General features: G+C 36.1%; 2 protein-coding genes across 2 annotated transcripts; both read left to right on the top strand.

Annotated features, from left to right (window-relative positions):
- The first annotated feature begins 1,681 nt into the window (after positions 1-1,681).
- Positions 1,682-4,884, top strand: LOC131610066 (heat shock 70 kDa protein 4-like). The gene is made up of 2 exons (XM_058881934.1): positions 1,682-1,995; positions 2,937-4,884. Exons 1-2 carry the CDS (start codon positions 1,782-1,784, stop codon positions 4,670-4,672), a joined length of 1,950 nt encoding a protein of 649 aa, XP_058737917.1. The 5' UTR covers positions 1,682-1,781; the 3' UTR covers positions 4,673-4,884.
- A 9,382-nt stretch (positions 4,885-14,266) lies between these two features.
- Positions 14,267-16,868, top strand: LOC131610060 (heat shock cognate 70 kDa protein 2-like). The gene is made up of 2 exons (XM_058881929.1): positions 14,267-14,599; positions 14,953-16,868. Exons 1-2 carry the CDS (start codon positions 14,386-14,388, stop codon positions 16,686-16,688), a joined length of 1,950 nt encoding a protein of 649 aa, XP_058737912.1. The 5' UTR covers positions 14,267-14,385; the 3' UTR covers positions 16,689-16,868.
- The last annotated feature ends 292 nt before the right edge of the window (positions 16,869-17,160 follow it).

The following is a 17,160-nucleotide window of genomic DNA, read 5'->3' as shown; positions in this document are numbered from 1 at the left end:
TCTTTTTCACTTTCACTAATCTTTCGTCTTTTCTATTTTTTTGTTTCGTTATAATAATTTTTATATTGTTTTATGCTATTATTTTATGTTTAATATTCCACTTTTGTCTAATTTAATTTTTACATATTAAATGGAAAATTGTTGTCAAAATATGAGGAGTTTTGTTGTTATTTGATAGTGTATGAATGTATAAATACAAAATTATGTTATCATCTATATGTGTATGTATGGCTCAATAAAATATTTGTAAAAAACCGAACCAACCGAACCGAACCAAACCGCATTAGTTTGGTTTGGTTTGGTTCGGATTTTTTTTAAAAGCCAACCGAACCAAACCAAACCGCACTATTTTTTCTCTTGCGGTTCGGATGATTTTTTTCGTCAAAACCGCCCAAACCGCACCGCGAGCACCCCTATGTGCAGGAGCTTGGGGTGGATGAACCTAAGTTCACACTAATGTATTTCCGGAGGCCCGTCTAACACATCGATATTGCGCCTTTATGAGGACCACGTGGCCAAACATATTTAGGAATGAGAGATATGTTACGTCTTTCCATGAATCACTTTTACAATTTACTTTTCCTTCTCGTTTTATATTTATTCTTTTTTTTAAACTTTTGTGATCGGCCATAAAAATGTATAAACAAATGCAAAACAATCATAAATTCAACTACCCCACACAAACACATGTTCATTTATGTCATTCGAGAAAATAAATTGGCTAACTTTGCCACCACGCGTTTTAACATAAGTAATCATATTCTTATGACAACCTTTTAGAAAGGTGGCACAGGTAGACATGCAATTTCCATCTTTCATTTGGAGAAACAACGAAGACACTAGACATTGTATTGTGTCTTATACATATGTTTATCTAGGACCATGTCACAATTATCATAGTAAACATGATGATTTAGTTAATTGGAGTTAACCTAGATAAAACAAATAAGGGTCATGCTAACGTGTGCCCTAACGGCACATGTTTAAGATACTATAATTAGAAAAAGTTAAATGTAATTAAATGCAATAGAGTCATATTTAAAGTTCCAATATATTGAATGCACGCGTTTCAAGAAAATATTTCTATAAATATCTCATTAACTTGTGCCCTTGGGGCACATGTTAGCTTTTCCCAACAAATAAAATAAATGAAAAGATTAATGAGATTATGCATATCTCGACTTCTTGAAAGAGCTATTTATAAGACACCACACCATTTCAAGGGTCGCTGACGAAGCCAATGACAATGTTGAGAAACACATATACAAGTACAACGTTGTAACATGTCTTCTAAAAAAAAATTACTTTGTAAATTCTAGAATTTCAAAAAATTTTGAGAAATTAAAAGTGTTGCAAAGAAATTAAAAGTGTTGCAAAGAAATTATAAATACTTTTTAAAATTAGATTATTATTCTTGTAGTATATTACACGCAATAAATAGAAACGTTAAAATTAAGGCAACAAAATTGAGGAAATAGGGAGGTGGGGAAAGAAACAAAAGTTGAGTCATGACAATAGAGAGAAACTCCATTGGCTCTAAATAGTTAGGCCCACTAGAGGTTTTCGAAAATTAGATCTACCAATCATAGTTGTAGAAAACTAGATCTACAATTCCAATGGTTCCAGCTGTGTAGAGTAACAGAATATTCTAGAACGACTTAAAACCCTAAGTATATAAGCTAACTTATACTATACTTACTCCTCCTCTTCGAATCATAGCGTTGGTGCTGTGATTTACATTCACTACTTCTTAGATCTGACTCTCATCTATTTTCCCACCAATGGCCGGAAAAGGAGAGGGACCGGCTATCGGAATTGATCTCGGAACCACGTACTCCTGTGTTGGAGTCTGGCAACATGATAGAGTTGAAATCATTGCCAACGACCAAGGTAACAGAACCACGCCGTCTTACGTCGCGTTCACTGACTCCGAGCGTCTCATCGGTGATGCTGCTAAGAATCAGGTCGCCATGAACCCTATCAACACTGTCTTCGGTTAGTTATTTTACACTTTGCTCGATCTACTCAATATTTTGCGCGTATGTTCTTTCTGTATATTCCATTTTGTTGCTCGTCCTGTAATAATTTTGTTTTGTGTAACTAATCCTGCGCTTGTTCGTACTAACAATATGTAAATTTACCGTTCATAACGCTTCTGATTGAATATATATAAGTTTATGGATCCAAAACTGTATTGTGTTTGGACGTATGCTTTGTTACTCATTTGATGAGTCAGATTTATTTCATAATAGATCTGTAATGTGAAACGTGGTTTAGTATTGCTATGATTTAGAGTGAAACATGATGACATGTCTCTATCAGTTACTATTGTTCAATTAAACTGTGATGCAGGGATTTTTAAATTCAATGAACATGTTGCATCTTATGCTTTGCTATGAGTCAATAAATTGTGTATGGGGTTAAAACTTGATATAATTTGGTATGCACCCACATATATATTTAAATTGACTGTACATGTTGGGTTTTGTTCTTTTGCATTGCCATGATTCAATCAAATTTGTTTATAGTCTTATAATAAGGCATAATTTGGTTTTGGTGTGACATGTATATTTAAACTGAATGTACATGATGCTTTTTTTTAAATTCAATGAACCCGTTGCATCTTTTGCATTGCTATGTTACTATCTAATTCTGAGTAGTTGGATTAAACTATTATACCGCATGATATACCAATAATAAATTTGTATAGGTGATGGTATGCCTATATTTCTCTTACACTGCATAATGTACCATATTTATCTCAAAATAGATTGTTAATGTGATACATGAGGGTTATGACACATGAATTTTTAGTTAGTTGTTTATCTCTTCTTTCCGAGTTTCAATTACTATATAATATATGTATTGTCTTGTTTATGTTTTTGTATAGATGAGATGTTGAATTTGTGATACTAAGATGATTTTCACTTTTATAGATGCCAAGAGGTTGATTGGTCGTAGAGTCTCTGATGCATCTGTTCAGAGTGACATGAAGTTGTGGCCTTTCAAGATTATTGCTGGTCCTGCTGAAAAGCCAATGATTGTTGTTAACTACAAGGGTGAAGACAAGCAATTTGCTGCTGAAGAGATCTCTTCAATGGTTCTGATGAAGATGCGTGAGATCGCTGAAGCTTACCTAGGCTCTGCAATTAAGAATGCTGTTGTTACCGTCCCTGCTTACTTTAATGATTCCCAGCGTCAAGCTACTAAGGATGCCGGTGTGATTGCTGGTCTTAATGTCATGCGAATCATCAATGAGCCTACTGCTGCTGCCATTGCATATGGGCTAGACAAGAAAGCAACAAGCGTTGGTGAAAAGAATGTCTTGATTTTCGACCTTGGTGGTGGTACTTTTGATGTCTCTTTGCTAACAATTGAAGAGGGTATCTTTGAGGTCAAGGCCACAGCCGGAGACACCCATCTCGGAGGTGAAGATTTTGATAACAGAATGGTGAACCACTTTGTTCAAGAGTTCAAGAGGAAGAACAAAAAGGACATCAGTGGCAACCCTAGGGCACTCAGGCGATTGAGGACTGCTTGTGAGAGGGCGAAGAGAACTCTTTCATCTACTGCCCAGACTACCATTGAAATTGACTCTCTATTTGAGGGAATTGATTTCTACTCCCCTATTACCCGTGCCAGATTTGAGGAGCTTAACATGGATCTTTTCAGGAAATGTATGGAACCAGTTGAGAAATGTTTGAGAGATGCTAAGATGGACAAAAAAAGCATCCATGATGTTGTTCTTGTAGGTGGTTCTACCAGAATTCCCAAGGTTCAACAACTTTTGCAGGATTTCTTTAATGGAAAGGAGCTTTGCAAAAGCATTAATCCCGATGAGGCTGTTGCATATGGAGCTGCTGTCCAGGCTGCAATCTTGAGTGGTGAGGGAAATGAGAAGGTGCAGGATCTTCTCCTTCTTGATGTTACCCCTCTCTCTCTTGGTTTGGAGACTGCTGGTGGTGTGATGACTGTTTTGATCCAAAGAAATACCACCATTCCAACAAAGAAAGAACAGGTTTTCTCAACCTATTCTGACAACCAGCCTGGTGTGTTGATCCAAGTCTTTGAAGGAGAAAGAACAAGGACTAGGGATAACAATTTGTTGGGCAAGTTTGAACTTTCCGGCATTCCTCCTGCTCCCCGAGGTGTTCCCCAAATTACCGTTTGCTTCGACATTGATGCTAACGGTATATTGAACGTCTCTGCTGAAGACAAGACTACCGGACAGAAGAACAAGATCACCATCACCAATGACAAGGGCAGGCTGTCAAAGGATGATATTGAGAAGATGGTTCAAGAGGCTGAGAAATACAAGTCTGAAGATGAAGAGCATAAGAAGAAGGTTGAGGCCAAGAATGCATTAGAAAACTATGCATACAACATGAGGAACACCATTAAGGATGATAAGATTGCAGGTAAACTTGATCCAGCTGACAAAAAGAAGATTGAGGACGCCATTGAGCAGGCTATCCAGTGGCTAGACAGCAACCAGCTCGCTGAGGCAGATGAGTTTGAGGACAAGATGAAGGAACTTGAAGGCCTCTGCAACCCTATCATTGCCAAGATGTACCAAGGTGGGGCAGGTCCTGACATGGGTGCTGCTGCAGATGATGATGATGCTCCTACTGGTGGAAGCGGTGCTGGTCCCAAGATTGAGGAAGTCGACTAAATGTAGTGGCTTTTTCTTTCTTATCTATGGTTTATTTTTCTGTTTGTATTTTTGAATTGGTCTGTAATCATTAATGGATTTAGCCACAGCGCTAAGATTTTTTTTGGGTATTTCATAACATTCGGTAACGCAAGCCCTCATTTTTGTAGTTTTCATTCATTGTAAGAATGATAGTTTTATATTTATACATTGTCTTCCAGGTATTTTATTTATTTATTTCCTATTTAACTAGCTGCCTTAAAGATGTTGATATTATCTATAGCCAACAACCTAATGTGTTGTTTGGCTGCTGTCCATCTTGAGTATAACATATTTTGAAAATATTTTACTGGGGTGATCGTCCTATGCATTAATGATGACCAGTAGTAACAAAACTGTGTTTTTTAATAAAAATAGTTTTAAACTTGATATGTGTTAGGGTATTCATTTATTGTTGTCCATTTTTAATATTTAAAAAATCTATAAAAAAAACTTTAATATTATGTACATTTCATACTATAATAAATAAAGAAACGAAACAGATAATAATAATATTAAATATATTAGGGTGTGGGGTGTGTTTGTTTCAACGATTAAAATTATAATCTTAATAATATTTTTCAGAAATATTATTATCACCAATAATTTTTCTATCCTTATGTTAGGTAAATAATTTAAATTTTTAGAAATGTTTTTAAATTATATTTAGTTTAAAAGTTTAAAATAATAAATAAGAAATTAAATAAATATAAATGAGAAGTTATTTGTGGTTACTAGGGGTGAGAATATGTCACACCGATTAACTGGGGCCTATGACCTAGCCTACATAAGTTCAGACTAGGCCAAACTTTTTTTTAAAATAAAAAAGACTTAGACTTTTTATAAGCCTATTTAGTTAAAAGGCTAGACCACATATCATATAAAAAATCTTTTTAAGCCTATTAGACTGATCTATTTAAATAAATAAGAATAAATTTATTCTAAATATTATATTTTATTTGTACTTTGAAATAAAATACAAAAATAAAACTTAGTTATCTTGAATAACTTATGAAGATAAGCTGAAAAAAGCTAATAAACAATGTCTCAAGTTGTTTTCATGAGTTCTCTTAAGTAAATAGTATCTAAAAACTTATTGTTCTGGACTAACCCAATTATCTTAATTAGTCCAATACACCCATGAGTGTGAAGAGGCCCAATAAGCGTTGATCCACTCCATGAAGCAAACAGAGGGCGAATCTCCCCTTCTACCAGACAAGACTTATAAGGGGAGCCCCACAACCTAGGGTTATTCGAGCACGCCAGATCTCCGTCCCCGCCAACGACTTGTTCCTCTTGCTCGGCTAACCAAGACCTAATCAACGGTCTCCTATATTTTGGGCCCTAAAGTTACGCCCAGACCCACAAATATAAGACAACCTAGTCCAACATTGAAGAGAACATTATAAATAACCGTTGTACCTTTGTTCTCGCTCTTACTTTGGCAGTATGTTGCAGGTACAACTCCCTTTTTTCCTCAACCATCACCGAAGATCAAGCCGTCATTGCTGGTAGGGGTGGCAAAATGGGCGGAGGCCCGCCGGCTTGGCCCGCTCACCCGCAAAAAATGGCGGGTCGGGTTAGTATTTTGGACCCGCCGCCCACCAAAGTCCGCCCCGTCAAAACCCGTCGTCCGCCTAAGCTCGCCCCGCCAAAGCCCGCCTCACCTATTCGTTAAGCTGGTCTTTTTTTTAGTTAATTCTAGTAATTATAATTCTTCATGGTCTTATTTTATACATTTATTTGTAAATATATGAAGTATTTTTTTAGGTAAAATTTGTTTAAAAGATGCTTTATAAAAACTTGTTCTAAAAAATATGTAAAAAATTTAATGGAAAGGTAAAAAGAGACTATTAATCTATTAAAAAACAAAAGAAAAATAAATAAATAAAATAGAAGGGCAAGCCCGTCGTCCGCTAACCCCCGCCACCTTGGTGGAGCGGGCATGATTTTTATGCCCATTTTATTTGGTGGGTTTGCCCGCCCCGCTCATTTTTTGGCAGGCTTAAGGTGGGGCGGGCGCGGGGCGTGGCAGGCGGCCCGTTTTGCCACCCCTAATTGCTGGTCACCTGTTCCGACTCATTTCGAACACTTATGTTAATAGGTAAACTTGAACAAGTAAATGCAGATAAGCATTTAGTCTTATTGGTATTTTAATTTGTTAGTCTATTTATACATTAGTTTAATTGCTTATTTATAAATGTTTAAATTAAATAGGCTCTTATGTAGGCTAATAGGCTTAACAGACCTTCGAAAATGTCAGTCTCAGTCTCTCAGGTCCAAAAATAAGCCTATGATATGTCACAGACCAGACTTAGACTTTGTAATTTTTAGCAGGCCAGACTCAAGCCTGGCAAATCCTAGTTCGGCCTAGCCTATTCCCGCCCCTAATGGTTAGATCTTATTCCCATGAAAATATAATATTCTCATCCTTTTGCATGGGAATACAAAATAAAAAAATCAAGTGTAAATTAAGTTCCATGGAATAAAAAGTTTCAAGGCATAATTGATAAACACTTGAAACAAACATGGGAATAAAAAAATTAATGTCACATTCTTACGAATAAATTAGTAATCCATAAAACAAACGTCCCCTTAAAATTTTATTTAATTTTGGAATGATGAGGTCAATTTTGATAAGTTTAGTTTGATTTGGACTATTGATAATACACAAAAAGGAGAAGGGTATTAGATTAAGACTCTTTCAATATGATTTTTTTTAAAAGAAACTCAATCTAAGTTAATTCTTTACAAAATCATTATTAATTGTTAAATGAATTGAGCGTGTGTTTGGCATTTTACAGTATCGCATTTACACCACACGTTACAACGAAGTTAACACTTGGAGCTTCCAAAAATTGTGGTGGAATAGCGTTTTAACGCGAGGTAGCCGTGTGCTACCGTATAAACAAACACGCAATGAGTACAAAAGAGTTAAAGACAAGAAGTACAGCCTAAGCTAGAAAAAAATCACACAAGAGTTTTCTTTTTATGAATATGTGTGAAGTGTAATGACAAAAGACATATTAACAATGATTTATTATTATTTTTTTACAATGAAGTCATCTATTTCTAAAAGATGCCAAGAAAGCAAAGAATCTTTTGAAAAAACTTATCACAATAAAAGAGTCGCTCTCAATCCAAAACTTAAGTCATCCTCTTTTTCTAGCAATTTCCATGACTATAAAAACTGCAGAAAGTTCTACATATAAGAAATTGATACTTATAGTTGGTCCAACAAATCCTAATATAAAATTACCTTTTGAATCTTTAAAGATACCTCCACACCCATTTGCTTGAGGATCAAAGAGACATCATAATTGCATTTACGCTAATTGTTAATGGGAGACTGTCAAATGACCTCTTTCACCATAGGAACAGACATATAATGGATGTTGACTATGAAGGATTTGAGGAAATTGAAGTTCACAATAGAAGAGGAAGAATAAAGCGAGGGATTGTTTCCAGTAATTGTGATTTGGCCAATTATATTTACAGTGGTTATGTGAAAGGGAAGAGCCTTACCTTGGTATTTTTTTCACGTTTCGAGCCAGACAAATGAAAAAGAAGGTGAACACTATGGCAACTAGGGGTGGAAGTAGGCTAGGCCGCCAACAGGGGCCTAGAGTCTGGCCTATTTATGGTCTGGCTTGACATGGCCTATATAATAAAAATGCTAGGTTTAGACTTTTCAAAAAGCCTATTTAATTAAGCAGGCCAGATTTAGGCTTTTAAAAAAGCCTATTAGGCCTGATAGACCAACCTATTTAGTAGTATATACATGAAGTCCAAGGGTTTTTATATTGAATAATATTAATACCTAAAAAATGAATTATAATAATGAATGAATTAAAATTTATATTAAGAATTGAAGAGTCATCCGGACAAAGAAAATGTATTGGTCATTCGAAAAGGTGGAAAGTAGTGAATTAAATAGGTAATTCAAAATTTACTAGGCATTAAACAAATAAGAAAAGTAAACAACATGTTATAAACAACATTGAGCAAAAAGGAGAGAAATACAACCTTCGTTGCTCTTTGTGTTCTCCATACCGTTGGTCCATCTCCACACCGTTTGTCACCGCAAGTCCGTCGCCAGTTGTCTTTAAAGTAAGCACGTAAAGAGGTCCCTCTCACATCGAGCATCTCTATCGCCACCGTTACTAACACCGTCATCATCACCATCTTTTCTCAGATAACATAAAACTTCTTTTCATTTTTTAAACTTGTTATAGTTTTTAATTTTTCTTTCTTATTTCGAAGGTGGCGGCTGAACAACATCAGGAGACCACCTTAAAGATTTGAGTCCCTTTTTATGTTTAATGGTGTCTGGGTTGCTGCATATTTATTAAGTTATTGCAGCAAGGTTTTCTTATATTATATGTTATATAATTTCAAAGACTAGTTGTTATATACAGAGCAGAGTTATGGTGTTGTTCCTATTAGATTTTATATATATTTAATTGAATGTAGTGTTGTTAGAGTTATGGCGTTGTTTAGAGTTATGGTGTTGTTCCTGTTAGATTTAAAATTTTCTGCTATTTCATGATGAAGCATGTGAGTTGAATGGAGTAAATTTTCTACTATTTCATGATGAAATTTTAAATAATAATTTTATAATTTTAATTTAACTAATTTAAATAATAATTATATAATTTAAATAATAATTATAGTTATAATTAAGAATTTATTTGACATTTTATAACTAAATTTAAATAATAGTTATAATTTGGAATTTTAAAATTTTAGAGAGTACAAAATAAAATAGGCTTTTAAATAGGTTAATAGGCCAGACCAGACTTATAAAAAGGCTAGGCCAGGCCTAAATTAAAGCCTATGATAGATAATAGGCCAGGCTTAGGCTTTGAATTTAAAAAATAGGCCGAGCCTTTTTATGAAAAGTCTGGTCTGGCCTGACCTACTTCCACCCCTAATGGCAACCTTGATAATAATTTATGCTTGAGGGGATATACTCTTGTTGCATAAGGGCCAAACATCTTCTTTCGAAGCAATGATAATGGAAGAACTGAGGGTCGTGTAGAGCCATTTCCAAATTTTAATTGCATCAGAACAATGAAAAAAAAAAGACACGAGCATATGTTTCAATATGTGACTTGCAAATGTTGCATTTGATAACCAAGGTGCAACCTCTATGTTGTAGCAGATCGGGAATGATTTAGAATGAGTCAAGTCTTGATTTCAAATGCATCCAACCCTATAAGATTTGATTGAAGGTGTTGACTTGCTTATATACGCATCTTTTAAGGAGAGTTTTCCATTTAAGGAAGCATGCCAAATCCTTCTATCTAACTCCTCTGGTGAGGGGCTAACCAGAGTCATATCTTAGTTCAAAAAGGAAACAATTTATGCTAGTGATTAGGGATATATCAATCTCCATTGTGCTGCATGTCACAAACCAACAAGTTAGGGTCAATTCCATCCTCATCCAACATAGTTATATTATTTTTATATAGCAAGGTGTGACCACACCAATTATCCTTCCAAAACCTAATTTGTCTACCTTTACCCAAGAGCTAGGCAGTGTTGGTATGCAGGAATTGAAATTCAGGTTTGACGGTGAACCAAATAGTCAAAGGTATATGGTGCTTTATTATGCCATGCTTCCTTAAAACCCCAACTCTCACCAGAATAGCCCAATGCTTATCATTAATGCTCTTGTCCTAACCCGGTTTAAAGTTGATAGTATTGTTTAGAGTTATGAGAGATCTTATGCTTAAGCCTCCATGATCTTTAGAATGATAGGCCTTTTTCCAAGCAACTATTACAGACCTCCTAGAGTTGACATTGCCACACCATATGAAGAGTATATTGTTATTAAATGATAAATCATACTCTTCCATCATAAGTTAGAGTTGAACCTTTCTAAGCAGACAACTTTGCCACCTTTTTGTCTACAAAAGCTTAAAGGTGGATTCTCTTGACATTTCCTTTGAAGATTGGAACTCAAGTAAATGAAAGACAAAGTACCTCAGTTAAATCTAGTGAAATGAATAAAGAGATATGCCTTTGTAAAAGACATTGATCCAAAGAAGATAAAAGACTTCAAGTTGTTAATGATCTAGCCAAAAGCAGCAGAGTATTCATGGAATAATTTCTAAAGAGCTATAATGTTGGAAGTTTTTCCCATGCATAAGACAATAAAATTACCTGCATACAATGTATGTGTAGGAATGCTAAGGTCCCAGTTGCCTTTATAAGAGTGAGCTTGTCCGTACAAACCAGGTTGGTTATATTCCTACTCACTTGTCTAACCCCTTTCTTGACATATAGGTATAATAAGTGGATCCATTCAAAGCAATAGAGACTTTGGCAGATTCCTGAATTGTTGTTATCCAATTACAAAAAGTAATGTTAAGTCCATACTTCTTGAGGACCTTGATGAGGAAATCCCAATTGATGGTATCAAAGGCCTTTGTGACGTCAACCTTGAGGGTAATGTTACCTCCATGAGGATTCTTGTCTAGGAGATTAGCTACTTCAGATGTTATACATAAGTAGTCTTTTATGTTTCTCCCTTGAACAAGCCCTTTATGTTCATTGGACACCAAGAAATGCATGATTTTGGTGAGCCTTTCAGCAATAATCTTAGAGATGAGCTAGGACTTGTGATTTGCAAGAGAAATTGGCATGAACTTGCCCATAGAGTCAACAACACTAGTTTTTGGGATAATAACTCTAATATTTTCATCGAAATTCGAAAGCTTCCATCCTGGACAATTTTTAGACTGCATTGTAGACATTAGCTTGAATAGTACTCCAATATGCTTGGAAAATTACTTCTCCTAAGCCATATGGACCAAGAGCACTATCCTTCCTAAGACAAAAAACAACTACAATAATTTCTTCTATGGATGGCATACTATTAAGAATTACATTCATAAAGTTATTAACCAATGTAGGGATAATGTCATTCAGATCAGAATCTTGAACAACACCTGCAAAACTAAAAATGTTATATAATAAATAATTGCATGTCCTAAGGCTTGTTATTTTTCTTCTAAAGTCTTTTATTTTGGTAACTCTGTGAAAGTATGAGGCATTTCTTTCACCATGTTTGTGCCATCTAATTCTTTACTTTATCATCCAGAAGAGTTCTTCCTTATCTAAAGCTTGCTCCATGTTTTATTGTGCTTTAATATTCTGCTCCTTTAGACATTTATTCATACCAATCAACTTAATTTTCTCTTGAACTTTGTTGAGATTAAGAGTGGAGGTTTAGACCAATTGGTGAATGTCTCGAAAACCTCCTTGTTCCAAGTTTAAGATTGTTTTTCAGGTTTTGAAGCTTTTGGGAAAAAATGTACATTGGGTATCCTACGATGGGCTATAACCAAATATTTTCTATTAAGGCTCTACATTAATCATGGAGAGTCTACATGCTAATAAATCTAAAGCTAGTTTTGAACTTGATTGTATTGAAGGTACCTTCCTCAAAAATGGGAAAATGATCAGATCTCAGCTTCGGAAGAGTGACTATATGGGTGGTATTTCATGTCGTTATCCAGTTTTGATTGTAGAAAACCCTGTCCAATTTGCTTTCCATGTGAGCTACCCCACACCTACCATTGAACCATGTGAAAAAGAAGCCCTTAGTTGGCATATCAATAAGCAGTTTTGGTTAACCCAATCTTGAAAGTCATTGATAGAGGCTCTAGAGGGAGGAAGTTTGTCTATATGTTCATGGGCTCCAAGGATTGCATTGAAATCCCCTAAGAAACGCCAAGGTATAATATGGTTATTTTGGGGACTAGTCAGGACAGTCCATAAGGTTTTCCTTTTGTGGTGACATGTGGAGGCATATATAACAATTATACCAATGTTCCGATTGTCTAAGTTAATAGAAAAAACAACATATTGGTTAGTAATTAAAAGGATTTGAGGGTTAACTTTTTTAGAGTAAACACACCAGAGGCTGGAAAGGCCATTTGGTATGGATTGGTGGATTTTTTTTTTTTAAGGTTGAGAGAGTCAATAAGCTTAGGAGGAAAATGTTGCAGATCCATACAAAGTTTTGCCAAGAAGTAGAGATCAAGTTGGTGAGTGTTGAGGGTATTATAGAGAACAAATTTGGTAGGGGTATTGGCTAGACCCCGTTCATTAAAAAAATGAACTTCATGAGGTATATTTAGAAGTACCAAATTTGGATATGGTGAGATAACTGGATTTAACTTTGGCTTTGTAATCATGGCACTTGCACCACATGTCACTGTTGATGTCCCAACATCAGAGCATGACGTCAATATGTTACAACTCATGTGAACAGACATAACAGAACAAATCAAACCAGATTGTAATTATGCATACATAAGTTACACAATCACAAATCACAATGTCAAGACAGATGTATTGACATCGTCTGCTCATACAACACACATATACCAAATAGAAAATCATGTAGTATTAATTGTAGAATGGTAAATAACACCGTCAATTGTTAACTCAGCTTGGTGTAACATCACCTATTCTTGGGGCTACCAAGCCAGGAAGAAAATCCACTATAATAGTATTAATTCAAAGCCTAAACTGTCTCAGTTTAAAACTTATCTTCTAATCACTATCCCATGCAACTTCTAACTAGAAATCAACATCTAGATATGAGAAATCCCATCTTACTTCCAATCATCATAGTGATATACCTGCAACCAAAAACCTTGTGACTGGAATCAAAAGAACCCAACAGAAAGATTACACTCTCAAATACACAATACTTAGTTTTGCTTAAAAGCTTTAACCAAGAACAATACTCAACTCTACGCTTAAAAGCTTTAAGAGTGAGAACAATAACTTGACAAACAGTCAAGTAACAATCTGTCTACCACATGGTATCAAAAGATACATGGGTGACTTAAAACACAAGAGACTCTCAAAACCTAAGACTTCAATTTAGGTTGGCCACACCTCTTTTCGAGTTGATTACCATACTGAATTCTCTCATGTAATATCCAAAAATTCAAAAGATGGTCAGACTCGAGTATCATTCACCCTCACTTGACACTGAAGGAAAGATAAAGTTCACCTAGTTTGCACTTAAGATGGATGACGATTTAAAGATTTTGTGGAGTACTTTTCACTTATACTCTACTAAAGGTCTGATTGAAGTTGAGCAAAGCTTCAAAGATCGGGAGAAGATGTTATCAAAATGTTGCAACGTCCTTAGCTACTCATTTATAACAATATGTAATGTTAAGCTACTTTGGTTTTAAGGTTTTTGTTTCTGATTAGTAGTCAGTGTTTACTTCGGATATGTGTGTCCGAAAACTATTATTTGGTGCATTCAAATATGTATCTTTGCATTTATTCAATAAAAAACTAAAATGTGTTAAGTTCGGATATGTATAATCGAATTAGGAAAATATTACATAAAATTGACCAAGGACTCCTAAAAACCAAGAAACTTCCAACTTATTGGTTCTCATATAGTTAGGCCCACTACAAGCCCAAGATCCCGGAAATAAGATCTACAAACGCGTAAATTGTGCCCAATCAAATCCAAGGACTCCCATAATATAGACTAATAGAATATTCTAGAAGAACTTTGAAACCCTAACTATATAAGCTAACTTCCACTACTAACAACCTCCTTTCACTTCTAATCACAGTTTCAGGCTGTGATTTCCATCCTCTTCCTCTCAGATCTCTCTCTTTTGCGTAACGTACCAAAAGAGCGAAATCCAATGGCCGGAAAGGGAGAGGGACCAGCTATCGGAATCGATCTCGGAACCACATACTCTTGCGTCGGTGTCTGGCAACATGACAGAGTTGAAATTATCGCCAACGACCAAGGTAACAGAACCACGCCGTCGTACGTCGCTTTCACCGACTCCGAGCGTCTCATCGGTGATGCTGCTAAGAATCAGGTCGCCATGAACCCTATCAACACCGTTTTTGGTTAGTTATTCTACACCTTGCTACTTTGCTCAGTTAACTCTTCTATTTGCTAGATCTATCCGTTATTTTATGTTTAGTTACTTGTTTATCTGCTTTTGATTACTAATTAATTAATTAGTTACTTTTTACTTAGATTCATATATAGAATTTGTCAAATGTATATATTGCTAAACTTGCACATACCTAAAATACTACGTATTTTAATTGCTTTGCTATGTTGCTACGTATGTATTGTGTATTGTCTGGAATAATATTTTGGATGTATGTTTGATATGATGGATGTTGTGCTAGAATTTATCTCTAAATAGATGAATTTTGAGTTTGTGATTTTAAGACTATTTTCTCTTTTGTAGATGCTAAGAGGTTGATTGGACGTAGAGTCAGTGATGCATCAGTTCAGAGTGATATGAAGTTGTGGCCTTTTAAGATTATTGCTGGCCCTGCTGAAAAGCCAATGATTGTTGTTAACTACAAGGGTGAGGACAAGCAATTTGCTGCTGAAGAGATCTCTTCAATGGTTCTGATGAAGATGCGTGAGATTGCTGAAGCTTACCTTGGCTCTGCAATTAAGAATGCTGTTGTTACTGTCCCTGCTTACTTTAATGATTCCCAGCGTCAAGCTACTAAGGATGCTGGGGTTATTGCTGGTCTTAATGTTATGCGTATCATCAATGAGCCAACAGCTGCTGCCATTGCTTATGGGCTAGACAAGAAAGCAACCAGCGTTGGTGAGAAGAATGTCTTGATTTTTGACCTTGGTGGTGGTACTTTTGATGTCTCTTTGCTTACTATTGAAGAGGGTATCTTTGAGGTGAAAGCCACTGCTGGAGACACACATCTTGGAGGTGAGGATTTTGATAACAGAATGGTGAATCACTTTGTTCAAGAGTTCAAGAGGAAGAACAAGAAGGACATCAGTGGCAACCCTAGAGCACTCAGGAGATTGAGAACTGCTTGTGAGAGGGCGAAGAGAACTCTTTCATCTACTGCCCAGACTACCATTGAAATTGACTCTCTATTTGAGGGAATTGATTTCTACTCCCCTATTACTCGTGCCAGATTTGAGGAGCTGAACATGGATCTTTTCAGGAAATGTATGGAACCAGTTGAGAAATGTTTGAGAGATGCTAAGATGGACAAAAAAAGCATCCATGATGTTGTTCTTGTAGGTGGTTCTACCAGAATTCCCAAGGTTCAACAACTTTTGCAGGATTTCTTTAATGGAAAGGAGCTTTGCAAAAGCATTAATCCCGATGAGGCTGTTGCATATGGAGCAGCTGTCCAGGCTGCAATCTTGAGTGGTGAGGGAAATGAGAAGGTGCAGGATCTTCTCCTTCTTGATGTCACCCCTCTCTCTCTTGGTTTGGAGACTGCTGGAGGTGTGATGACTGTTTTGATCCAAAGGAATACCACCATTCCAACAAAGAAAGAACAGGTTTTCTCAACCTATTCTGACAACCAGCCTGGTGTGTTGATCCAAGTCTTTGAAGGAGAGAGAACAAGGACTAGGGATAACAATTTGTTGGGCAAGTTTGAACTTTCTGGCATTCCTCCTGCACCCAGGGGTGTTCCCCAAATTACCGTGTGCTTTGACATTGATGCCAATGGTATATTGAATGTCTCTGCTGAAGACAAGACTACCGGACAGAAGAACAAGATCACCATCACAAATGACAAGGGTAGGCTTTCGAAGGATGATATTGAGAAGATGGTTCAAGAGGCTGAGAAGTACAAATCTGAGGATGAAGAGCACAAGAAGAAGGTTGAGGCCAAGAATGCATTGGAAAACTATGCATACAACATGAGGAACACCATCAAGGATGACAAGATTGCAGGCAAACTTGATTCTGAAGACAAGAAGAAGATTGAGGACACCATTGAGCAGGCTATCCAGTGGTTAGACAGCAACCAACTTGCTGAGGCAGATGAGTTTGAGGACAAGATGAAGGAATTGGAAAGTGTCTGCAACCCTATCATTGCCAAGATGTACCAGGGTGGTGCCGGTCCTGACATGGGTGCTGCTGCAGATGATGATGATGCTCCTACTGGTGGAAGTGGTGCTGGCCCCAAGATTGAGGAAGTCGACTAAGTGTAGTTTCTTTCTTCCTAACTATGATTAATTTTTTTCAAGTTATATTTTGTCTGATGCATTTGCCATGTATTCTGTTTGCTTTAGCTGGATTTTGGAGCTATTTAGGCTATTTCGTTATGTTGTACTGTTAAGGATTATGTTATTGTTATATTGCAAGTTTCATATACATTGTGTTTCTGTTTGTTTTGAGATAACCCGAGCTGAGTGCTAATATTTATGCAGAGATTTCTCGTAATACAATCTGTCACTCTTAGAAGTCGATAGACACCACTCTCTCTTTACTGATACTGAAATCTATCGGTTGGAAATCTTTTTTAATTTAAGACATCCGAACAGTTTGTGTTGTACATTTTACTATGAGCTTGATTATTCTGTCACGTAAAATTAGAAAGCGTTCAGAGTTGCTAATTGATAGATTATGGATAAGCATAGTTAACTATTTGCTGCAGAAGGATAAAAGTGGAATATG

This window comes from Vicia villosa, linkage group LG6 (genome assembly GCF_029867415.1).
Source record: "Vicia villosa cultivar HV-30 ecotype Madison, WI linkage group LG6, Vvil1.0, whole genome shotgun sequence".
Taxonomy (NCBI): Eukaryota; Viridiplantae; Streptophyta; class Magnoliopsida; order Fabales; family Fabaceae; genus Vicia; species Vicia villosa.
The sequence above is the reverse complement of the archived record's forward strand: the minus strand, read 5'-3'. Positions and strand labels throughout refer to the sequence as shown.